This window comes from Ranitomeya variabilis, chromosome 1, assembly GCF_051348905.1.
Source record: "Ranitomeya variabilis isolate aRanVar5 chromosome 1, aRanVar5.hap1, whole genome shotgun sequence".
In the NCBI taxonomy this organism is placed as follows: Eukaryota; Metazoa; Chordata; class Amphibia; order Anura; family Dendrobatidae; genus Ranitomeya; species Ranitomeya variabilis.
The window spans coordinates 261,567,070-261,593,550 of NC_135232.1; the positions used below are offsets into that span (position 1 = coordinate 261,567,070).

At 43.1% G+C, this 26,481-nt stretch overlaps 1 protein-coding gene across 5 annotated transcripts in view; it reads right to left on the reverse strand.

Annotated features, from left to right (window-relative positions):
* The window catches only part of SEPTIN5 (septin 5), a 98,946-nt gene that overhangs the window by 35,779 nt on the left and 36,686 nt on the right, over nucleotides 1-26,481 (reverse strand). For 2 of the 5 annotated variants that reach the window (XM_077293406.1, XM_077293407.1), the window contains 4 exons: nucleotides 8,677-8,773; nucleotides 6,758-6,844; nucleotides 2,457-2,580; nucleotides 2,240-2,374 (listed from right to left, as the gene is read on the reverse strand). In XM_077293406.1, coding sequence (XP_077149521.1) covers nucleotides 2,240-2,374; nucleotides 2,457-2,580; nucleotides 6,758-6,844; nucleotides 8,677-8,773 — 443 coding nt within the window. Of the gene's footprint in view, nucleotides 1-2,239; nucleotides 2,375-2,456; nucleotides 2,581-6,757; nucleotides 6,845-8,676; nucleotides 8,774-10,642; nucleotides 10,786-25,975; nucleotides 26,047-26,481 lie in introns of those variants that run through there. The other 3 variants (XM_077293408.1, XM_077293404.1, XM_077293405.1) reach the window with 3 other exon arrangements.

Genomic DNA, 26,481 nt, shown 5'->3' on the forward strand with positions numbered 1-26,481 from the left:
TTAAATCCTCATCATGTATAGACACCCGCCTGTTATATTTTAACTTATTAGTCCCACCCTGCTTAAATTCTTACAGCAAAACTTGTAAAAAAAAAAAATTTTTAATTTAAGTAGTGAAAAACAGCTTGACATTTGTGCAGAAGTAAAACAGCAATTCTGGTGTTCCATTTTTTGTTCTTTTTTGCTTCACTGCATAGATCATTTTATAGTTTGATAGATCAGACTTTTACAGACGTGGCAATACCAAATTGTTAGTTTGCCTCTTTATTTCTTTATTTTATCTATACACTGGTATAACACTGGGAGAAGTGATACAATGATAGATATATATATATGGTTTTTATTTATTTATTTTTAAAGAACTTTTATTCTACCTTATTTCTTAGTCTCGTTAGTAATCTTGTGATTTATTCGCTTACTCTATATATTGTATTGCAGTATACAGTGTAAATGATGGACTGTTATGAGGCACAGCTGGGAGCACCAAGATTTGCAAGCCCCTGACTGTAATTACAACCCATCGGCACCCCACGTTGGGCAGCGGTGGAGGGTGAATGGCGATGGGAGATGAAAATATCATATCAGCCATATTGAGCACCTTAAATGCCATTGTCAGAGATTGAAAGCGGCATTTAGGGATTAAACAGCAGCAAGATATTAAAAATGGGAAAAAATGCAAACGTTGGATGGATGCCACAAAGGATGCTATTTTTTGGCAATCTGATACCCATAGGTTTTCATGTTAACAAAAAGTTATACTTTACCATGTACATTTTATTACTGGCTGAGGCAATATTGTATTAAATTGGAATTATGGAAATATTACTTGTGGTACGAGAGAGCGAAAAAAAGAGAGAACAAAAAAAAAAGAGAGAGAGAAAGAAAAAGAAAAATAGAAAGAGACAAAGAGAAAGAGTGAGAAAGAGTTTAAAGGGAACCTATCACCCCGTTTTTTTCGGTATGAGATAAAAATACTGTTAAATATGGCCTGAGCTGTGCATTACAATAGTGTAGTTTGTGGACCCCGATTCCCCACCTATGCTGCCGAAATACGTTACCAAAGTAGTCATTTTCGCCTGTCAATCAGGCTGGTCAGGTCGGATGGGCGTGGCTTCTTCCCCCAGATATTGCGTAGTTTTCCGTTGGTGGCGTAGTGGTGTGCGCATGTCCAAGGTCCCCAATCCTGCACGGGGGGGTGAAAATAGCAGCGATGTCCGTTATTCCATTGGTGGTCGGGGCCATCTTCCTTTGGCCGCGCGTGCGCAGAAGCGGCGCTCTGCTGGCCGCGGCTTCAGGAAAATGGCCGCGGGATGCCGCGCGTGCGCAGATGGAGATCGCGGCGGCCATTTTCCTGAAGCCGCGGCCAGCAGAGCGCCGCTTCTGCGCACGCGCACGCGCGGCCAAAGGAAGATGGCCGCGCCCACCGACCACCAATGGAATAACGGACATCGCTGCTATTTTCACCCCCCCGTGCAGGATTGGGGACCTTGGACATGCGCACACCACTACGCCACCAACGGAAAACTACGCAATATCTGGGGGAAGAAGCCACGCCCATCCGACCTGACCAGCCTGATTGACAGGCGAAAATGACTACTTTGGTAACGTATTTCGGCAGCATAGGTGGGGAATCGGGGTCCACAAACTACACTATTGTAATGCACAGCTCAGGCCCTATTTAACAGTATTTTTATCTCATACCGAAAAAAACGGGGTGATAGGTTCCCTTTAAGAAAGAGAGAGGGCGAGAAAGAGAGCGAGAAAATGAAAAAGAGACAAAGAGAAAGAAAAAGAAAGATAGATAGAAAGAGACAAAGAAAGAGTGAGAGTTGAATTAAAAGAGAGAAAAAAAGAAAGAGAGAGATAGAGAATGGGACCTTTCCTGGGCACTAAATGATGGCATATTCTAACAATATGCTATAACTATTATATAGTATTTGAAAATAACTGATTTTCACAGCTCCAAATTCCAGTATGTGGAACTGTGAATATTTCTAATGTTTTGACAGATACGTAAATGCAGATACAGAAAAATGCAGCTGAATGTGTAGGGAAAACAGTGGTGATAACCATGGAAACGTATTAGAGGTTTGCCATCATTCTTTAAAATGCTAGAAATCTGAACGGTTGCCATAGCAACTCCACCTTTCCTATTTAAACTAGATTTCATATGTGACTATCATTATCTATATAATAATTGGATTTACAGGATCCATCATGAACCCCACATCCTCCTCACCCATGGCCAAACGGTGAGATGAAGTACAAGCAGCAGTGCACTCTATTATCCTGGATGTTTTTCCGATTCAGTCCACTCTCGTCCCGGAAATACTGTTCAAACTGTTGGTCTATGTAGTCAGTAATGGCCTTCCAGCTGTGCCAGGAAGAAAAAGAAAATGTCAGGTCAGATCTCCTGTCCAGCGATGTTCCCACTGAGCTGAGCACAGATCTCTTACCACTCCGTGTTGTTCACTGCATCTCCAAAGCCAGGGGTGTCCACAATGGTCAGTTTCAGCTTTACACCCTTCTCCTCAATGTCCACCGTGTGCTTCAGAATCTCTACTGTTTGGCTAATTCTTTCTACATTAAAACAAGCAGATTATAAAACTAAATCAGATTCAGTTGAGGATTATTTTAATTCACTCTTCTTGGTTTATCTTGTGCTATTCACTAACATTTTTAAAAAAAAGTCACAAAAATTTCTGCATTTCTTATGAAATCACTCGAAGTAGAGGACTGGAATACATCTGCAACTTCTATGAAAGGCAGAAATGATTAATCAGGCAAAAACATTTAAAAAAACTTTTAACAGTGGTGAACTAAAAACAAGCAGGTGAACACATAAAATAGACTTAAAAAGGGCACAAATAAAAAGATAAATTATGGTGCAAACCAAAAACAATGCGCAAAACACCAAAAATGTGACAAAAGAATAGGCTCAAATGCTATAATGGATCAAGTGCCTAATGATGAATGGTTTCATAGCTACAGAAGAAATGTGCTGATGATTTGGGGCTGAAACACAGTACTGCAGACCTGGGAGTATACTGCAATCTAGTTCTGTAGCAGATGTCAGGTTGCCGAGTAGCAAAGTCTTTGCAGTTTTAAAATTACTTTCATGGCCAAGTTTAAAATTAGGCAGGGATCCTAACAATTTTAATCCTAACAGTGTGTAATGTGCACACTGTTAGGATTACCCTCTATTCCACTCGACCGACAGTTGTCACGTGACCGCTCTTATGGGATTTGCATACTTGCAATCCAGTATCAAACGCATTCTTTTCCGCTTCTACAAATTCCCAATGATAGACCACCCCCTTTAATGTAGAGACTTAGTTACATAGATATATAGTTAAAGGGGTTGTTCATGACGTTTTTTTTACTATGGGTCTAAAAACTAGTTGCTAACTAACTGCCTATTCTATCTGTTGCCGGCTCAGAGTAGTCACTGACCGCTCCTGCCAGCCATTCAGCTGCTCCACGTTAACAAAGCAACTCTTCCTCTTCCGGTCTGCTCTGTCGACAGGGCGTGACTGCTGATGTCATTCTGATTGCGTAACTGCAGGGAGAAAATAACCTTCCTATAAAATACATAAATCTTTATTGGTTTACATTAAAAATACCCCATTAATTAAAATAGAAATGTGTAAATGTAGCTACAGTCAGTCCAGACACAATTAACCATCTACTCTACAGGGATAATGCCCAAAACTGGTGCAAATTAAAGTAGCAGGAAAACAACAAAAGGTCCAAGGTAAGGTAATAATACACAGTTAAAGTAGTTTAAAGGGTTGCCACTAAATAGCCACTATTTTAATTAATGGGGTATATTTAATGTATAGCAATAAAGATTTATGTGTTTCATAGGAAGGATATTTTTTCAGCACTAAATTGAAATACAATAATCTTGAACAAAACGAATCACCGACTGGAACAGGAGGAGAGGGGACCCTGCCCGCGAGGGCTCACAGTCTAAAGGGGATGGGTGAGGATACAGTAGGTGAAGGTAGAGCTGGTCATGCAGCGGTTTGTGGATCGAGGGTTATGGTAGGCTGCAGGCTTGTCGGAAAAGGGAGGTCTTCAGGTTCCTTTTGAAGGTTTCCACGGTAGGCAGAGTCTGATATGTTGTGGTAGAGAGCTCCAGAGTAAGGACGGGGGGCTGCACAGGAAAAATCTTGTACGCGATTGAGGGAAGAGGAGATAAGAGGGGTGTAGAGAAGGAGATCTTGTGAGGATCGGAGGTTGCGTGCAGGTAAGTATCGAGAGACGAGGTCACAGATGTATGGAGAACACAGGTTGTGGATGGCTTTTATGCCAAGGTTAGGGTTTTGAACTGGAGTCACTGTGCAAATGGGAGCCAGTGAAGGGACTGACAGAGAGGAGAGGCCGGAGAATAGTGGTGGGGGGGGATAGGTGGATTAGTCAGGCAGCGGAGTTTAGGATAGATTGGAAGGGTGCAAGAGTGTTATAGGGGATGCCACAGAGCAGGAGGTTGCAGTAGTCGAGGCGGGTGAGGAGGAGGGTATGCAATAGGGTTTTTGCATAGTCTTGGTTGAGGAATATATGGATCTGGGATATATTTTTTGAGTTGTAGTCGGCAGGAAGTGGAAAAGGCTTGGATGTGTGGTCTGAAGGATAGATCAGAGTCAAGGATTACCCCGAGGCAGCGAGCTTGTGGGGCTGGGGAGAGTGGGCAGCCATTTACTGTAATGGATAGTTCTGCTGGGTGGGTTGAGCGAGACGGTGGAAAGATGATGAATTCTGTTTTAGCCATGTTAAGTTTTAGAAACCTAGCAGAGAAGGATGAAATAGCAGACAGACATTGTGGGATTCTGGTTAGTAGGGAGGTGATATCGGGTCCAGAGAGGTAGATCTGTGTTTCATAAGCATAGAGGTGATACTGAAAGCCGTGGGACTGTATGAGCTGTCCTAGGCCGAAGATGAAGATGGAGAAGAGTAGGGGACCTAGAACTGAACCTTGGGGGGACACCGACAGGAGGCGAGATGAGGAGGTGGTGTGTGAGTGGGAAACTCTGAATGTCTGGTCTGTTAGGTATGATATATCCTATTTATCCAATCCCTGTCAGCACTAACTGGAAGGAGCCAGCTGTCGACGGGAATCGGCTGTCAGCAGGCATGACGTCAACAGTTACGGCCCGTCAGTAGAGTAGCGCAGAACTAAAAGACACTGCTCTGTCAACTTGACATCAGCGGAAGCCGATGAATCGCCAGCAGTAGCAATCTGTGACCGCTCTGTCCCATCAGAGAATGGCAGCGGTTAGCAACTACTTGCCTGTTAGTTCTTAGACACATAGTAGGAAAATTAAATATTCCCAGATAACCCCCTCAATATGGCTGAAAAAAGACACATTTTCTACTGAGGGATGGGAAATTATAATAAGAAGGGGTATATGTACCACCACATTGTATGATCCAGACCACCTGAAACAGGCAAATTTTTCCCTCCTGAACCCGATTATCGATCCTCTAGACTAAACTTTCGGAAAAGAACATCAAACATTTCTATATAGTATTTATTTATATAGTTTTGTTCTTGAAAAGGGTCTAAGCATTTTTTTAACATTTCAACGGTTTCCGCTGTGCCTAGCTCTTGAGGTAGACTTTTCTGCAGATTAGTAACAAGCTCTTACAATGAACTTCTACACACTGCATGTTTATTACAATACATTTTTAAAGCATGTTATAATAAAGCCTAGTAATGGTATTGCCATACTCTTCGGATATAAAATGGGGAGAAATTTTATAAAATTGTGCACATATCATGACGGTAAGATTTTAGGAAAGATTTTAAAATGAACTATCAGTGGAAATCATTCCTCAGTCCTCCATCCCACTCCTGGAGAGCACAAAAAACAAGAATATGCCAGACCACAACTGGGCAAAATGTGGACCATGGGCCAGATCCAGCCCTCTGGCTGTTTCAGTCCAGCCACAGCCCGAAACCGATGAAGGGCCGAAAACACACACGATGTTGCTGTCCTCCCCCATCTGGCATCCCGATTTCACCGCATCTGCATGATCAGGATGCAGGTAAAGATGAATATAATGGTGGAGCATGGACAGTCAGCTCCTTCTTCCACGTCAGCTCCTTCTTCAACCTTTCAGCACGTGCGACTAAGACAGCAGACATGATGATGTCACTAAATCACGCCTGCTGTGCGGAGCGTCAGTGCACACAGCAAAGACTTGAGCAGACGGAGCAAGGGAAATATATGGTGTTTTTTTTGTGTGGAATGTGTGTCTGTACATAGTGGGGCTGTGTGTGGCTCATACTGTGTATAGGGGCTCATATTGTATATAGAGAGGCTGTGTGGGGGCTCATATTGTATATAGGGGCTCACACTGTATATAGGGGACTGTGTGTGGACTCACTTTATATAGGGGGCTAAGTGAGGGCTCATGCTGTATATAAGGGAGCTGCGTGTGAGCCCATATGATACATAGGGATAGGTGTTATCTATCCAGTTTAATTCTGCTTATTATAAAGTGATATGATTACTAATATAAAATTATAATTAATATAATAATATTGTGCAGCATTACTTTTAGCCTAGTGGTTCGGCCTCCACAGTGGTCATGGTCTCTCATGTGGCCCCTCCGCTAAATGAATTGCCCACCCCTGTTCTAGACAGTAGTATTTGCAGCTATAGATAGCTACCCAGCAGGACATATGATACAATGTAAATTAATACATATAGAATAACAGGAATACATTTAAGAAATTAAAATACTGAACCTTCTGCATTAAGCAACTTCCTGTCCTTGTAGAGATCCGTCAGGAATAGGCTGTTCACTAAGGTAGATTTCCCTAGGCCGGATTCACCTGGAAGTCAGAAATATGAACATTTATTAAACCAATTTTCACCACTAAATGGACATTTAAATAACTAGATACAGATACCTGAACTTTGCTTGTATTTTGATCAATCAGATAATAGTTCTCGTACAAAGACATCATAAAAATATGGATCCTAAACTTTTAATATCTATAGCACTAAGAAAATCATTAATTACTAAAACACTAGGGATGGGAGAATTGATTTGCATAGACAGTCTATCAGCCAGGCCAGTAATCTGTCACCGACTGATGAGACGTCTGCAAGTTTTCTTACCTCCTGGCTTTTTTTTTTTAGCCGAGCTGGCACAAAGTTACAACTGCGGCGTGATGGACATACGACGCTGCGCCAGCCTCGAGAATCAAAAGGGGTGCCAAAAATGCCAGGAGGTAAGGAGTTTCACAGACCTCCCATCCAGAAGTCACAGATTACTAATCTGGCCAAATGACTGAAGTCACACGAATCGATTCGCCCATCTCTAATAAACACAACTTTTATGATTTTTACTCTACTTTCTTATTTTGATTGGTCATTCAACAACTTGGCTACTAATGAAATACCGCTGTGAGGCACTTTACAGGCGTTATCTTGTAATCCTATCATCAGGAACGCACCGCTCTTCAGCCTCACGGCTTCCTGATTGCCAAGGAAAGGTCCAATCCTGAAGACTTACTGTTCGGACCTATAGCATGGCTGCGCTGCTAGCCCAAAGGGTGTGACCTTTCATACTTAGGAGCAGCGCTTACAAGCTGTACAACAAAAGAGCTGGTAAATGTCGTGCTCCTTGCTTAGGAGAACGGTCACTGCTCAAACTGCAGAGGCGGCCAATAACCTAAGCAACAAGCAGACAGAATTAAAAATCCCTCCATTTTTTGAGGATTTTTAATAAGTAGTAAGTTGGAAAGTCGCTTATTTTTACTAGGACTTTACAATTTTGCCTATCAGAAATTATTAAAGGGAATCTGACACCAGGTTGTTGCTTTGTAATCTGCATGATGTAGGGACTGAGACCCTGAGCCCAGTGATGTATGCTGTTCTGCATGACATCATTTGAATACAATTACTCTTTTATCTGCTGCAAATCTTGCAGTGCTCAGAATGCTGAGCCCTGTATAACCCAATCACACCACTGATAGGCAGCTTTCTGTGTACACTGTACATTGAGAGAAAGCTGCTAATCAGTGGTGGGGGCGGAGTTACACAGAGCAGTTGACTGGGAGGCACCAGACACCTAGTCCTGTAATGATCATCTCCTGCTGCTAAAGCACTGACTTTACCGAAACAGCAACATACAGCCTTACAGCCTAGTAAGTGATACATAATTGGAATCAGGCTCTGAGCCCCCCACTTCATGCTCTCAGATTACATACAATGATAACAAGTGGTACAGCATGCACACGGTTAGAAATCGGCCCTGTATATCTGATCGGAATAGTCGTCACATGCTGACTAGCTTCTCATATTCACTACTATCATGTTTTATTGAGAGAAGCAAATTAGAATCCAGTCTGCAGGTAACTGTAAGTATGTAAATTGCATGCATCCAATCACGTGTAGACCGATAGAACCAGCTAGCAGAGCTGAATCCTCGCAGTGTGGATATTACAAACTGATTGTATTTGACAAGCTGCCAAAATATTGCACTTTGGTGCAAATGCCCTTGAAGCACAGATTTCTTATTTTACAATCATAAAGATGCAAAATACTACACAGGAAAATTTAAGGTCATCTAACAAAATGAAAATGATAATAATGACTTTTATCTAAGAACACAGATTGCAAATGCTCAGAAACATAGGATGTAGAAAGATCATCTCACCTGCTACCATGAGAGTGAAGTCAAACCCTTTCTTAACAGATTTCCGATGGACTTGATTGGGTAATGTTGCAAACCCAACATATTGCTTTTCTTGGTCCTATGGAAGCAAACAATAGTAATGATTACCCTAGAAGAGAGATGTACATTCTAGGATGAAACTTCTATTGTGAAATCCCAAAGTTCCAAATTACTGATCATCAGTAGGATAAGATTGCAATAAGCACAAAGTCAATAATTCAGATATTTTTGGCATCCAACAATCTAGAAAAAGTGTATAAATTCTTGTGATGTTGCTAGAGAAAAATGTATTTGGAAACATTCAAAGCAAAGATGGCGAGTTCTCTAGCAGCGTTCTGTAAGACACTCTTCTGGTCAGTGGCCAAACAAAGCAGTGTTATCTTACTGGGCTATACAAGTGTGATGAGACAACCTAACAGCTTCTCAGACAAAAACACATCGATTATTACCGCAAATTTGCCACGACCATAAGAACCTAACTGTGGATATGAACTACAATGTTGATGCAAGGCCTTCAGACCTCTTATCTTCCCAACCTTCAATATCTAATCTTTTCATCTCTAGTTTCTCCATCCTGTCCTGCTTAGACCTTCAGATCTAGTCAATGGCTGAAGTAGACAAAGTGTGTCTCCAGTAGTGGTAGTACTATATTGCAGCTCTTGTCTTGTTATGTAGCAATAATACCTTTGGGACTACATAGGCACCAGATGCACCCCACAAATACACCCAAGAACCCAGCACTACAACACAAGTTGCAGGCCTAAAGCCCCCAGATGAGTGAATTAAGACTTGTCAAGAACAGTACAATCCGACAATGGCATATTGTTAGTCTCCAAATTCTTATTTAATGGGTTATTCCAGTCTTCATAAATGGGTACTTTCAGATAATAATTATACATGAGCAATTTAGCAAATTACTGCTTATTCAAATTTTAGCCATTCTTGAGATATTAACAATTTTCAACTCATTGTTTTCTTGAACAACCACCATTGCTAAACAGCTAAACATAGACGCTCTGTTCTATTGAGCTTGTAAACACTGAAACTGGCCGGGATCGCCGGAGCGTCCTGTTATATCCTAATCCCAGACATCTTTAGCACAGTGTTTACAAGCTTGACAGCAGCGGTGGTCGGTCTCGTAGGTAACAAGCTGTAAACAAAAGAAAAGAAGTGTTAATATCTCAAGAATGGCTACAAATTTTAATAGGCAGTAAATTGTAATAGTGCTTGCTTATGGCTTCTACAAGTACTTTTTGACAATATCCATCTGTGAAGATAGAAATAACCCTTTTAAGTCTTCATGGAAATACATTTTGTCATCATTTATAATGTGCTCTAATATACGGTAATTATTAATTAATAACACATACTGTGATATATAACCTGCTAATATACTTGAATATTTTAGGCAGTACCATGAAATCATGGATAAAAAAAACTTTGTCAATGTTTTTTATTTTAAGTAAAACTTCCTGTTTGCTCCATAAAAGGGGCACCTACGTGAACTATATGACAATCCAACATGTAAGGAGCCCATGGCCCAGCGTAGGTCTCTGGACTCAACTGATCCCATTCATTCAGTCTCTTCTTCTACCAGCTGCTCGGCCCCTCCATGTCCTTTGTGAGCCTCATTTCAGTTATGTTACAGTAACATTGTCACCCCCCTCTTCTCCACTTCTTCCTGTGCACAGAAAATGACTGTTCCTCTATCTAGTTATTTATTACCGAAGTTAAACAGTCCTGATAAAGCCATGTAAATACGCGTTCCCCAAGAGCATACATGCTGAAGCTCCAAAACAGAGGATAGCATTGTACAAAGTGTGGAATTGAAGAATTAACACTCTTATCTACATACATAAGTATTAACATAAAATACATATTCATTTAGAAGATCCAAGCTCTTGCTTGCCGTCACCCACTTCCCTACTAGCTGTACCCCTTAAATTACCTTCAGCTTCATAGGGTATGTTCTCTGTGTCAGAGTTCTGGGCGACAGCAATCTCTCGGCCAAAAGTTCCTGAATTATGATGGCATCCATACCCACGAGCAGCAGCAGCCGCTAGTACAGAGCTACCTCGCCAAGTATACACACACCCATCCATCCCCTCCCACCACTGACCATAACCATATGTATATGTATGTGTGTGGAAGCTGCAGCATGTGTGACTGCCCTCCCCAGCCTCGGCTCTGGAATTTCCTGTAACTTCCCATTGGAAAGAAGCAGGGAAGGCGGATAACGGGAGAGACAGAAGAGGAAAAGGCCCATTAACCCCAGAGAACCTGGCCTCAGCACTGAACAACTTGACTTTACCGTTTTATTGTAATAGAGAAACTCATCCACAGCCTATCCCGGATGTTAGATCTAGAAGTGACTTTTAGGGATTGTCTCCTAAATATGTCATCATGCTTTAGTGGTGTTCCAGTCCTGGTGGAAAGAAGGCGATGTTGGCCATGCTCTGCAAGCACTTCCATATGAAGCACTTCACCCATATGGTGTCAGCCTGAAAAGGGTTCAAACAGCGTTCCAGAAGAAGTATCCAAAAAGTGGCACTCGCCAATTTCTCAAAATTCAGATTTATTCCAAAATATACAAAAAGCGGTAACAACGGCTCCATGTGATCACTACACGTCCTCAGGCCATGCCCGTTTGTGCGAGGTCTATAGCTCACTTTTTATTATTAATAATAATAATAATAATAATAATTTTTATTTACATAGCGCCAACATATTCCGCAGCACTTTACAATTACGCGGGGACATGTACAGACAATAAATTCAATACAAATTAAGACAATTTAAACAGTGACATTAGGAGTGAGGTCCCTGCTCACAAGCTTACAATCTACAAGGAAATGGGGGGACACAATAGGTGAAAAGTGCTCGTTATTTCTGGTCTGGCAATTATAATAAATAGGGATTTTCATATAAAGCTGCAGGATCCGGTCATCATCCCGTGTGTTTAAGTGCAATAGTCAAGTATGAAGTGCAGTTATCATGTGTATGGAGGGTGTGGAGACAGATGAATAGTAGGGTGCAGATTAAGAATAATATTTGTAAGGAGGGAACAGGGCAAAGTTGGTTTACTGAGTAGTTGATGTGGTAGGCTTGTTTGAAGAGATGGGTTTTCAAAGCGCGCTTCAATAGGTCGGGGCTAGGTCGGGACTTTTTGTAGACACCTACCAATGTTTAATAAAAGCTTTGATTTAAGGAATTGGTGAGAGCAGACATTGGGGCAGATTTATCAAAATCTATTTGTTAGACACTGAAAACTTAGACTAGGCAATCTTAAAATGCACCATATTTATCAAAGTGGTTCAATATATCACACTCTATGGCTCTCTAGCCTACGTTTACACTACCAATTAGTTGGCTTACTTTGTGCCAGCAATGTTTGCCGTGATTTTGGCACATTTTCTAGTGCATTATATCACTTAAGACACGCCCTTTTCATAAGCCACACCCTTTTCAGGCAAGGTCACGCCCCCTAGTCACACAACCCATTTAGGCTATGTGCCCACGTCCGGAATTGCCACGGAAATTTCAGCTGCAATTCCGGAACTCCCTGCAGCGGGAAAAGCGCATGCGGAATTGTCATGCATTTTCCCGCTAAACACTAGCGTTTTACAAGCAAAATTAGCTTGCAGAATGCTAGCGTTTTCCAAGCGATCTGTAGCATCGCTTGGAAAACTTATTGACAGGTTGGTCACACTTGTCAAACATACTGTTTGACAAGTGTGACCAACTTTTTACTATTGATGCTGCCTATGCAGCATCAATAGTAAAAGATCTAATGTTAAAAAAAATAAAAAATCATGATATTCTCACCTTCCGGCGTCCCCCGCAGCGTTCCGCTGCTCACGATGCTCCCGGCAGCTCCCGTTCCCAATAATGCCTAGCGGCAATGACCTCAGATGATGTAGCGGTTTCGCAAGACCGCACGTCATCACAGGTCATTCTCGCAATGCATTACTGGAAACGGAAGCATCGCGAGGAGCGGGAAAACTGCCGGGGACGCCGGAAGGTGAGATTATGATGATTTTTTATTTTAATTATTTTTTTAACAATTATATGGTGCCCAGTCCGTGGAGGAGAGTCCCCTCTCCTCCACCCTGGGTACCAACCGCACATGATCCGCTTACTTCCCGCATGGTGGGCATAGCCACATGCAGAAAGTAAGCGGATCAATGCATTCCTATGTGTGCGGAATCCCAACGATTCCGCACAAAGAATGAACATGCTGCGTTTTTTTTCCGGAATGCGATTCCGCCGTGGAAAAAAACGCAGCATGTGCACAAAAAATACGGATTGCATTCTAATAATAGGATTCTTAATTTATGCATTTTTTTAGCAGTTTTATCACGTTTTTATAGCGAAAAAAATGCAAAAATTCCTGAACGTGTGCACATAGCCTAAAAGTGTCTCAAATGCGTAATAAATATGGCACAAGTTATGAAAGACTTTTTGCAGCAATTTACACCAGACTTTAGCTTGATAAATATGCCCCATTGTATTTTCGGGAACATAAAGTATGTAGTATCTGTAGATTAAATCTTTTGTTGTGATTCATTTTTATTTTTTTTACCGCTAACATAATACACAGCGCTTTACAGACATTTAATCACTGTCCCCATTGGGGCTCACAATTTAACTGTATGTCATTAGAGCGTGGGAGGAAACCGGAGAACCTTGGGGAAATCAAGACAAACACACGGAGAACATAAAAACTTATTCAACTGTTGTCCTTAGTTGAATTTGAACCAAGGACCTCCGGCTGAAAAGCAACAGTGCTAACCACTGAGCCACCTTGCTAAAATTACTTCAACAGGATTAAGCCAGTAGAACATACTGTGGCACTTCTTGACTGCACTACTGCTAACAAAAACAGCAAAAACAACTTCTTTGGGCTGCACTTGGCTTTTTCCTGGTAGCCCTATAGAGACCAAAGGGAGCGGGCATGAGCACTGGTTTCCTATTTTGTAATGGGGATAAAAGTGCCCCTTTGGGTATATGCAAATTGCCTCTTCAGAGAGGAAGAGGACTTGAACTCTATAGTGCCACCTGTTGGAAGCAGCAATCCTAAAAGTCATTATAGACCCTTTAACAAGCCTTGAAATGTGACTTAGGATAAAAGCTGTCAGGACTCTGAACATTTTTTACCTTTTGTGCATTACTGCCCTTTTCCAAGATGGCGTCTTTGGTCTCATGTGCACTGTGTCTTCCTGCTATAAAACTCCACCCCAGCCTTCAGTCTGTGCTAGAGTATTCTGCCTTGCATCCAGCTCCTGACCTCTGATTACTCCCTGGCTATATACCTGCTCCTGTGAACCTGTGTGGTGATCCTGCTACTCTGCTCTGAGTTCCTGCTGCATACACAAGTTTCCAGTAATCCTCCTTCATCTGCTGTTCGTGTTTACTTCCATCTGCATTTGCTGGTCATGTAAGCTGTTTCTGCTTTGCAATAACCTGAGACTATTAACCAGGCCTCCCTGGTTGAGATAAGATATGATTTGAACTGCCTAATAAGCATATCTATCCGTGCCTGGACTAAGACAATGATTTATTCGTGTCAAGTATCCTCAAGAATAAATTGTGCTTCATAGACTTTCTGAGTGATTGCATTTTCCTCTGAAGTTTCCTATAGACTGCTAAGCTGCGTTTGTTATTTGCACCAAGTGTTGTGGACTTGAGTTTCTCTCTGCACCTGTTTGAATCACCCTGTGATAATATAGACTTTACCACTTATAAAACTGTGTCCTGTAGTTGTCTTGTTCCACGCAAAGAGTCTCCTGAGTTATCCCCTATAATTATTACGAAAGCTAAATCAGAGCCTCAATTTGCAGACACAGTGTTTCGGGGTATTATGGGACTCCTTGTCAGTGCAAAGTATGAGACCTGATTTGGCTAGCTGAGAGGCTCTGCACTGAGGTATAAAGCAAATAAGCCTCCTTACCTTGGCATGCCAAGGCCAGGATGTCAATCTCCACAAGAATAAACGTTACCCCTTAGACCTCAGTCCAGAGCCTCTCACCAAGCCAAATCAGTTCTCTTACTTTGCACTGATGAGGAGCAATTACCTGAAACACTGTGTCTGCAAATTGAGATTCTGATTTGGCTTTTATCTCACAGCTGTTCGATAGCCGCAATAGATGCAGGGATTGCCTAACAGGCAATCCCTGCAAGTGTTGAAGCTGTCAAACAGCCACAAGACATGCAGCAGAGGGGACTCAAGCACATTTTTCAAGCTTGCTGAAGACACTCGGTTAGCACCTGAGCATGCTCAGGTAACACCTTATCGGAGCACGTTTGCTCATCACTACTCACTACCCCATTAAAGTACTTGACCCTAAAATAAGAAGTTAAGGCATTAGGACTGCACAGCAGTAAAACTTGGTAGTACAGCACAACCTCTAACGCAATGGTGAAGACTAGGGTTGAGCGACCTTAGCTTTTTTAGGATCGAGGTGGGTTTTGTGAAACCCAACCTTCTCGGATGTCGGATCGTATGGAATCGGCCGATTCTACTGTAAAGTCGGGTTCCGGACCCGGAACACGAAACCCAATGTATGTCAATGAAATTATTTTTTTTATATTCTCTCTCTCTCTCTCTCTCAATCTCTCTCTCTCTCAATCTCTCTCTCTCTCTCTCTCTCTCCGTGCAAGGCATATGTTATTTTTTGACTCCGGAAATTACTACGTCCGAAAACGTAACATAGCACTATGATGCCGCAGGAGCCGGAACCTATGTCATCACGCTGCCCACAATTAATTGGCTCAAAAAAATGGCGGGGAAGGCGTCATTCGAAACGCGACTTTGGCGCCAAGTTCGCGTTCCACGTGGCCGACCCACACTGGGATCGGATCGGGTTTCATGAGACGCCGACTTTGCCAAAAGTCGGCGACTTATGAAAATGAACGACCCGTTTCGCTCAACCCTAGTGAAGACACCACCACCAACATGGCGGAGGTCCACCCTCCTTGTACGTTCAGCTGCTATTAAGAAAGTTCCATTGCCTCAAAATAATTCAAATTATTCTGTCAGGTCATTTTCAGGGATGTAAGTAATATATGTCTGAAATAGTATATACTCCCAACAGAAGCATCTGAGGACTGAGCTGATCACACCTACAAATTGGGAGTATAGTACGCAGGCGCTGTGACAGGACATAGTGTGAGCACTTCAATGGGAGAATCACAGCGCATGCGCCGTGCTCTCTGTAACATGTATGTGCTAGAGCGGCAGGGTTGGTTTGTAAGACCAAGTAAAGGCACAGATGGGCCTGCAGCTCACAGATTCATCAGCATATGGAAGGCTAGGAGGCACACGATATAGCGAGCAGAGTACTTAGAGCTTCACAAGCTCATAGCAGGCAAAAGTGGGAGAGTACAACAATAAAATTACTTGTACAGAAAAAGATCAGCAAGCACTATGTAAAGCATACATCACTGAAAATCACCTGACAGACTACCTTTTTTAAGCCAGATATGAAATTAGGTAGGAAGTCTAAGTTCATACTAGCAGTATTTGGTCAGTATTTTACCTCAGTATTTGTAAGCCAAAACCAGGAGTGGGTGATAAATGCAGAAGTGGTGCATATGTTTCTATTATAGTTTTCCTCTGATTGTTCCACTCCTGGTTTTGGCTTATAAATACTGAGGTAAAAAACTGAATATGTGAACGTGGCCTAATATGGGGAATCTTACCAGTGTGTGATGTACACATTATTAGGATTACGCTACGTCTCACATTTCCAGCAGTCATCACGTAACCGTTTAATTGCGATTTGCACAGTTGCGGTCAGGTCAGTTGCCAACTGCTTTTTCTTTTGCTTCTCTTAATGCAGCAATGCCAAAAATATAATAATTAACTTTACAAGCTATTCATTGCTTCATATAAATGAACTGCAAACTGCTAAATTCCACATATGAAACAGACTGCACAGTACATTCACAATTCAGCAGCTTTTTCCCACAGAGAATAGTGATGTCTAAATACGTACAATGATTTTTTGGTAATAATTTCAAGGGTCACCAGAGCAGAATGCAAATCTACGAGTCATGAGAAATGTTTATTTGAATTCCACATTCAAGAGCACTCAGGGTGGGATAACTATTCAGACACTGCTGAGAGCCCGAGCATAAGGGGGCTTCTACTAACAGGAGCATCTAATTACCCAGAGCATAAGGGGGCTTCTACTAATAGGAGAATCTCATTGCCCAGAGCATACGGGGGGCTTCTACTAATAGGAGAATGTCATTGCCCAGAGCATAAGGGGGGCTTCTACTAATAGGAGAATCTCATTGCCCAGAGCATAAGGGGGGCTTCTACTAATAGGAGAATCTCATTGCCCAGAGCATAAGGGGGGCTTCTACTAATAGGAGAATCTCATTGCCCAGAGCATAAGGGGGGCTTCTACTAATAGGAGAATGTCATTGCCCAGAGAATAAGGGGGGCTTCTACTAATCGGAGAATCTCATTGCCCAGAGCATAAGGGGGGGCTTCTACTAATAGGAGAATGTCATTGCCCAGAGCATAAGGGGGGCTTCTACTAATAGGAGAATCTCATTGCCCAGAGCATAAGGGGGGCTTCTACTAATAGGAGAATCTCATTGCCCAGAGCATAAGGGGGGCTTCTACTAATAGGAGAATCTCATTGCCCAGAGCATAAGGGGGGCTTCTACTAATAGGAGAATCTCATTGCCTAGAGCATAAGGGGGGCTTCAACTAATAGGAGAATCTCATTGCCCAGAGCATAAGGGGGCTTCTACTAATAGGAGCATCTAATTACCCAGAGCATAAGGGGGCTTCTACTAATAGGAGAATGTCATTGCCCAGAGCATAAGGGGAGCTTCTACTAATAGGAGAATCTCATTGCCCAGAGCATAAGGGGGGCTTCTACTAATAGGAGCATCTAATTACCCAGAGTATAAGGGGGGCTTCTACTAATAGGAGAATCTCATTGCCCAGAGCATACGGGGGGCTTCTACTAATAGGAGAATGTCATTGCCCAGAGCATAAGGGGGGCTTCTACTAATAGGAGAATCTCATTGCCCAGAGCATAAGGGGGGCTTCTACTAATAGGAGAATCTCATTGCCCAGAGCATAAGGGGGGCTTCTACTAATAGGAGAATCTCATTGCCCAGAGCATAAGGGGGGCTTCTACTAATAGGAGAATCTCATTGCCCAGAGCATAAGGGGGGCTTCTACTAATAGGAGAATCTCATTGCCTAGAGCATAAGGGGGGCTTCAACTAATAGGAGAATCTCATTGCCCAGAGCATAAGGGGGCTTCTACTAATAGGAGCATCTAATTACCCAGAGCATAAGGGGGCTTCTACTAATAGGAGAATGTCATTGCCCAGAGCATAAGGGGGCTTCTACTAATAGGAGAATGTCATTGCCCAGAGCATAAGGGGGGCTTCTACTAATAGGAGAATCTCATTGCCCAGAGCATAAGGGGGGCTTCTACTAATAGGAGCATCTAATTACCCAGAGTATAAGGAGGGCTTCTACTAATAGGAGAATGTCATTGCCCAGAGAATAAGGGGGGCTTCTACTAATCGGAGAATCTCATTGCCCAGAGAATAAGGGGGGCTTCTACTAATAGGAGAATCTCATAGCCCCGAGAATAAGGGAGGTTTCCACTAATAGGAGAATCTCATTGCCTAAAGAATAAGGGGGCTTCTACTGATAGGAGAATATCATTGCCCAGAGCATAAGGGAGCGTCTACTAATACGAAAATCTCATTGCCCAGAGAATAAGGGGGGCTTCTACTAATAGGAGAATCTCATAGCCCCCGTTATGCTCTGGGCATTTACTAGTACGAGAATATCATTGCCCAGAGCATAAGGGGGGGCTCTACTAATAGGAGAATCTTATTGCCCAGAGCATAAGGGGGCTTCTACTAATACGAGAATCTCATTGCCCAAAGAATAAGGGGGGCTTCTACTAATCGGAGAATCTCACTGCCCAGAGCATAAGGGGGGCTCCTACTAATCGGAGAGTCTCACTGCCCAGAGCATAAGGGGGGCTTCCACTAATACGAGAATCTCATTGCCCAGAGCATAAGGGGGGCTTCTACCAATACGAGAATCTCATTGCCCAAAGAATAAGGGGGCTTCTACTAATGGGAGAATCTCATTGCCCAGAGCATAAGGGAGCGTCTACTAATACGAGAATCTCATTGCCCAGAGAATAAGGGAGGTTTACACTAATAGGAGAATCTCATTGCCTAAAGAATAAGGGGGCTTCTACTGATAGGAGAATATCATTGCCCAGATCATAAGGGAGCGTCTACTAATACGAAAATCTCATTGCCCAGAGAATAAGGGGGGCTTCTACTAATAGGAGAATCTCATAGCCCCCGTTATGCTCTGGGCATTTACTAATACGAGAATATCATTGCCCAGGGCATAAGGGGGGGCTCTACTAATAGGAGAATCTTATTGCCCAGAGCATAAGGGGGCTTCTACTAATACGAGAATCTCATTGCCCAAAGAATAAGGGGGGCTTCTACTAATCGGAGAATCTCATTGCCCAGACCATAAAGGGGGGCTTCTACTAATAGGAGTCTCATTGCCCAGAGCATAAGGGGGGCTCCTACTAATCGGAGAGTCTCATTGCCCAGAGCATAAGGGGGGCTTCCACTAATACGAGAATCTCATTGCCCAGAGCATAAGGGGGGCTTCTACCAATACGAGAATCTCATTGCCCAAAAAATAAGGGGGCTTCTACTAATGGGAGAATCTCATTGCCCAGAGCATAAGGGAGCGTCTACTAATACGAGAATCTCATTGCCCAGAGAATAAGGGGGGCTTCTACTAATAGGAGAATCTCATTGCCCAGAGCATAAGGGGGGCTTCTACTAATAGGAGAATCTCATTGCCCAGAGCATAAGGGGGGCTTCTACTAATAGGAGAATGTCATTGCCCAGAGAATAAGGGGGGCTTCTACTAATCGGAGAATCTCATTGCCCAGAGCATAAGGGGGGACTTCTACTAATAGGAGAATGTCATTGCCCAGAGCATAAGGGGGGCTTCTACTAATAGGAGAATCTCATTGCCCAGAGAATAAGGGGGGCTTCTACTAATCGGAGAATCTCATTGCCCAGAGCATAAGGGGGGGCTTCTACTAATAGGAGAATGTCATTGCCCAGAGCATAAGGGGGGCTTCTACTAATAGGAGAATCTCATTGCCCAGAGCATAAGGGGGGCTTCTACTAATAGGAGAATCTCATTGCCCAGAGCATAAGGGGGGCTTCTACTAATAGGAGAATCTCATTGCCCAGAGCATAAGGGGGGCTTCTACTAATAGGAGAATCTCATTGCCTAGAGCATAAGGGGGGCTTCAACTAATAGGAGAATCTCATTGCCCAGAGCATAAGGGGGCTTCTACTAATAGGAGCATCTAATTACCCAGAGCATAAGGGGGCTTCTACTAATAGGAGAATGTCATTGCCCAGAGCATAAGGGGAGCTTCTACTAATAGGAGAATCTCATTGCCCAGAGCATAAGGGGGGCTTCTACTAATAGGAGCATCTAATTACCCAGAGTATAAGGGGGGCTTCTACTAATAGGAGAATCTCATTGCCCAGAGCATACGGGGGGCTTCTACTAATAGGAGAATGTCATTGCCCAGAGCATAAGGGGGGCTTCTACTAATAGGAGAATCTCATTGCCCAGAGCATAAGGGGGGCTTCTACTAATAGGAGAATCTCATTGCCCAGAGCATAAGGGGGGCTTCTACTAATAGGAGAATCTCATTGCCCAGAGCATAAGGGGGGCTTCTACTAATAGGAGAATCTCATTGCCCAGAGCATAAGGGGGGCTTCTACTAATAGGAGAATCTCATTGCCTAGAGCATAAGGGGGGCTTCAACTAATAGGAGAATCTCATTGCCCAGAGCATAAGGGGGCTTCTACTAATAGGAGCATCTAATTACCCAGAGCATAAGGGGGCTTCTACTAATAGGAGAATGTCATTGCCCAGAGCATAAGGGGGCTTCTACTAATAGGAGAATGTCATTGCCCAGAGCATAAGGGGGGCTTCTACTAATAGGAGAATCTCATTGCCCAGAGCATAAGGGGGGCTTCTACTAATAGGAGCATCTAATTACCCAGAGTATAAGGAGGGCTTCTACTAATAGGAGAATGTCATTGCCCAGAGAATAAGGGGGGCTTCTACTAATCGGAGAATCTCATTGCCCAGAGAATAAGGGGGGCTTCTACTAATAGGAGAATCTCATAGCCCCGAGAATAAGGGAGGTTTCCACTAATAGGAGAATCTCATTGCCTAAAGAATAAGGGGGCTTCTACTGATAGGAGAATATCATTGCCCAGAGCATAAGGGAGCGTCTACTAATACGAAAATCTCATTGCCCAGAGAATAAGGGGGGCTTCTACTAATAGGAGAATCTCATAGCCCCCGTTATGCTCTGGGCATTTACTAGTACGAGAATATCATTGCCCAGAGCATAAGGGGGGGCTCTACTAATAGGAGAATCTTATTGCCCAGAGCATAAGGGGGCTTCTACTAATACGAGAATCTCATTGCCCAAAGAATAAGGGGGGCTTCTACTAATCGGAGAATCTCATTGCCCAGAGCATAAGGGGGGCTCCTACTAATCGGAGAGTCTCACTGCCCAGAGCATAAGGGGGGCTTCCACTAATACGAGAATCTCATTGCCCAGAGCATAAGGGGGGCTTCTACCAATACGAGAATCTCATTGCCCAAAGAATAAGGGGGCTTCTACTAATGGGAGAATCTCATTGCCCAGAGCATAAGGGAGCGTCTACTAATACGAGAATCTCATTGCCCAGAGAATAAGGGGGGCTTCTACTAATAGGAGAATCTCATAGCCCCCGTTATGCTCTGGGCATTTACTAATACGAGAATATCATTGCCCAGGGCATAAGGGGGGGCTCTACTAATAGGAGAATCTTATTGCCCAGAGCATAAGGGGGCTTCTACTAATACGAGAATCTCATTGCCCAAAGAATAAGGGGGGCTTCTACTAATCGGAGAATCTCATTGCCCAGACCATAAAGGGGGGCTTCTACTAATAGGAGAATCTCACTGCCGACAGATTTGTGGGTAGCATGGAGTTTTATGGAGACTGTATTCAGGATGCTTCAGCTGCAGGTGGCATTTTATCATGGAGTACAGCTAGTTTAAAGGAAACAGGTAGTTCACAGTTCTTTATAGGAAAAACAGGGCCCCACCTTGTAAATATATAAGTCTTTAAAGGGGTTATCGAGGACTATTTTACTTTTTTACTATGGGCTTAAGAATTAACAAGCAAGTAGTTTCTAATTACCTGCTGGTTGCCAATCTCAGCCGACTCAGTGGTCACAGATCGCTGCTGCTGGCAATTCTGCGGCTTACTCTGACGTCATCCTGACAGCAGCTGCTTCCGCTCTGCTCTGTTGATGGGGCATCACTGTTGATGACATGTTGATTGACAGCCGACTCCCATGCTGCCTAACTGCAGGAAGCCAGATGTCAATCAGCATGAGGTTGACAGTCTCCCCATGTCGACACAGCAGTAAAGAAGAGAAAGAGCTGTTCTGTTGACGTGAAGCAGCAAAATCGCTGGCAGGAGCAGTCCGTGACCACTCTGAGCCGACGCCAGGAAAAACAGGCAGGTAGTTAGCAACTATCTGCCTGTTAGTTCTTAGGCCCATTGTAGAAAAATAAATAAACTAGTTCCAGTTGACTCCTTTAAGATCGGCATTTTATGCTCTAGTTGTTATGAAGGGATCTCTGGTATAAGATGCCCCAAATTCAGAGGCTAGAGTACATTTTTGTTAAAAATGTTGTGATATTTCAAGTTTTGCAAAAGTATTCTGTCAAAAACAGCTTCATGAATGGGAGCCATAGTCTGAAATTTAATTGCCGTGAAAATGTCTGATTTCTAGTTTTATTTCACATCTGTATCGAGCATGTGATCCTGTGACTGAATCTGACAAGGACAACATCTGTAAGGAGTTTGTATGTTCTCCCCATGTTTACGTCGGTTTCTGCTCACACTACAAAAGATTTGCCTAGAAAATTCTAACATCTGCAACAAGCTATAAACCAAGGGACGAAGGGATTTCTCTATGTACAGCTCAACAGCAGGTATCGAACTGTTGGGAAAGGCAGATGGGTGCAACTGTTAGGCCGGGGTCAGGGTGCTGTGCTCTGATTCTCTCGCAGCACAGATGCAGAGAAGACAAAGGAATTTCCCCATCTTCTACATTTTCTGTGTCTGTGCTAATCGCACAAACTACGTCACATGACCCCTGCAGACAATCGGCGGCCGCTTCACTCGCCTCACCTTCAGACAAAACACATACGCCCAGAGGAACTGAGAACTGACAGCCAGCTCTGTGGTGATACATTGCAGAGGCGGCGGTCAGTCAGTGCCTGAGGAGTCTTACAGCCATCACTAACTATGTCCTGAGTGGTGACTCTGATTGAAAGCCGAAGGCTGCCAGAAGGAAAAGTTAACTTCCTCCCAGCAGCCGGACTTTCTGTGTGACGGCTGCATGGCTTCAGAACGCTATTAACCTGCAGATTAACCCCATATCTACAGGTTAATGGTGGGTTTTTTTTACATGACAGGTTTACCTAATGATTACCGCAATGTAAGATTTGTACTATAGAGGGCAGCACTATTACATGCCAGGAATAGGATTCTACTTCGCTATACATCTTTCCACAGAAAACCAGCATATATGACAAATAGTCAGGCAAACATAAAGAAGGCCGCCATACTGGTCTGACAGTCAAGCTATTGTCATGCAGTGCAGGTTTGTAACACGGCACTTTACATAAACTGCTTTACAAGTACCGCATTTTTCTGGCAGCATGAAGCTAAAAATAATAATAATTAGCTGTGCATCCTCTCATTTCTGAGCTGGTTCTCTATTGCACCGGCATTCCAGTGATAATGACTGTTGTCATAGACTTCTGGCTCAGCTGCCTGAGACATTTTCCCATGAGCTGCATTTACCTCTCCAAGTGGTTACCTTAAGTTCGGGCCAATAACAATATGTTCGGCACTTCATCCGTCTAATCCCCCTGTTAGGTGCCACATGATGACTTGTTTGGGTCTCACCAGATAGCAAAAAAAAATTCCCGACACTCAGTATAGGTGCAACCTCAAATATAACATAAAAAAATGGACAGGGCAAAGGGGAAAATAGTGACCATGACGGAAACCTCCAATTAGTGGTTAGTCATAAGCATCATTAATCCGATACTTTGTTGCAAAGTTAGAGATACTACAGAACACACATTTCAGTCCTCATGCACTTTTTTCAAGGGTATTACTCCTCCTGAATCTTTTTCAATGATATGAGTTATGGGTTTGCTACATAGTTTCCTATCCCACTGTGTCAGGGCAGTACCATCATAACAGATTGCACCGAGAAAGGTCCAGGAGGAATTTATTATTGGAAATGGTATCTCTAACAGCCTAAAAGTAACTATTCTTTCATGTCAATGAAATTCCTGCCCCACATTTGCCCTAAGAAACTGCATCTACTGTATACTGAGTACAGAGGACTAATTTGGGGCTAACTTTTGATGTCCACTTATAGACATAGAGTAGCCCAAATAGGTGATCAGTGTTGTGTATTGTCCTCCCCTATTGTGCAACTCAAAGTCCTGGACAACCTTTTTAATGAGCCCTTGCTTTAACATTGATGGCCTATACATAGGATAGGTCATCAATGTCTGATCGGTGGGGGTGCAACACTTGGCATCCCCGCTGACCAGCCGTTCCCGGTGACAGCTGGAACTGCTCAGTTGCAGGGCGGCAAAGCACAGCTCTGTCAACAGAATAGTGGCTGCGGCCTAGTATTGGGGCACACATATGCAGTACCCAGGTGGGGCCACTATACAGGCACCGGGAACAGCTGACCCCCACCGATCAGACATTGATGATCTATCCTAAGGTTAGGCCATCAATGTTAAGGTTCTGGTAAACCTCTTTAAGGTACATTTAGATGAGCTGACAATTGGCAAACCAGCATTCGTAAGAGGGTTCATTCCCGATGATCAGCCCCATGTAAATATGCCGGTAATCACGCTATGAACAAGCAAAACAATGGCACATTGGGTAATTGGACCATTTATGCTGGAATAACTAAATCGTTAGCATTAGCACATCACTGAATGTAAACGGGAAGTACTATGGATAACATGATGCTGTATGGTGAAAAATTAACATGCTGCTTCTATTAACTGCTTCATGGTTTTCAAAGCAGTTACGAGAAATAACAAAAGACTGGACATGTGCACAGTAATGTCATTTTTATATTGATGTGCATTATGTTTATTTTTCGCTGTGGTTTTCGCACATTTTTTTCCCAGACGGATTCCAGGCTGAAAAAGACGTAGTGTGCACATACCCCGAGTCTACTAGGGAAATAGAAGTCCAAAGCACTGATAACTATGCACAGGCCAATGATATATGAATATGGATCATAGGCCTCACAGACATGTCTGTAGTACAGTACAATGTGGCACAAGCCACAATGGGGTTCTCAGAGGGGCACAGGGCCTTACTGTACCCTTGTATGCATCCCACTCCTTGGGCACCATTGCACACTGGTTTAACTGTGGTGTTTCTTTCCACTTAACTGGTACGAATACTTATAAAGAAGCACAAAGACAGTATCCAGTCTTTACATAAGATCTTAAAGCTTTCTACCTAAAAAGGTGTTGTATCCCCAGGGAAGGTTATGACACAGAATCGCATGGTTTACTACTATTATACATACTCAATCTAGTCATCTCTCATATACCGCAACAATATTAGATCATATCAGCATTTTAAAAGCGGCTCATTCATTCTTGACCTATTTTATTTTTAACAAGCAAATCCACAGTATTCTCCATGTATAGAATGTAGAGTACTCAGCATACATTGCCATTTCATTAGACCAAGTGAAATTCATTGCCGCAACCTAGAATCAAAATGTGTTAAGTAATGGTCATAGAAAAGACATAAGGTAAGTAGAAGGTACGCACCACCAAAAGAGAACGCACAGGCTAATACAAAGCAAACATTTAGGAAGTGCAGTGTGGTATAAGACTAAGGAAGATAGGTGTGAACATCATGCTAGAAGAAGGGAGACGTTGTATGCTGGAGCAATTCGCAGTGCAGCATTACAACCTAGGGTAAAAAAGGAAAGCTGTGCAGGGAAGGAACAGGTGCTCAGTAGAAGGTAAAAGGTCCTGCCGAGCCAAGGGGATGACCCAGAGTCAAGGAGCAGGTGGACATGGGTCTTCTTACCGTAGTAAGGGTCTGAGGGCGGCCCTCGTGAGAGCCCAATTTCAAACCACTTCCGAAGCCATCAAACCCTGCAGTCTGCAAGAGATTAACAACATGGCGTTCATAGGCTGTATACGAAGACTGCATGGAGAGGACGATATCCACCTCCACTCACTGCTTACAAAATTCAACAATGAATTAGCCCATAATATCCAAAACAGGCAGTGAATTAATGAAATAAACATAAATTGGTACGTTTCCCCCAACCGCAGATGTCAATAACAAAAGGATTGTGCCCAAGCCTTCTTTATCCTAAAGGAGATAGGCCGCCGCCAGAACTGTCCAGCAACGCCTTACTCTACTTGAAATATAACAGGAGGTCAAGAGGAGAAGCTGTTGACTAAACAAGTATTTTTTTTTTTTGCCAAAAGCAATTTAATGTGTATGTGCAGACATAAATTGTGCTTCCAAGGAGTAGGTTAAGAAATGAGGATCACCAATAACTTCCTACCAGATGTGTAGATTAA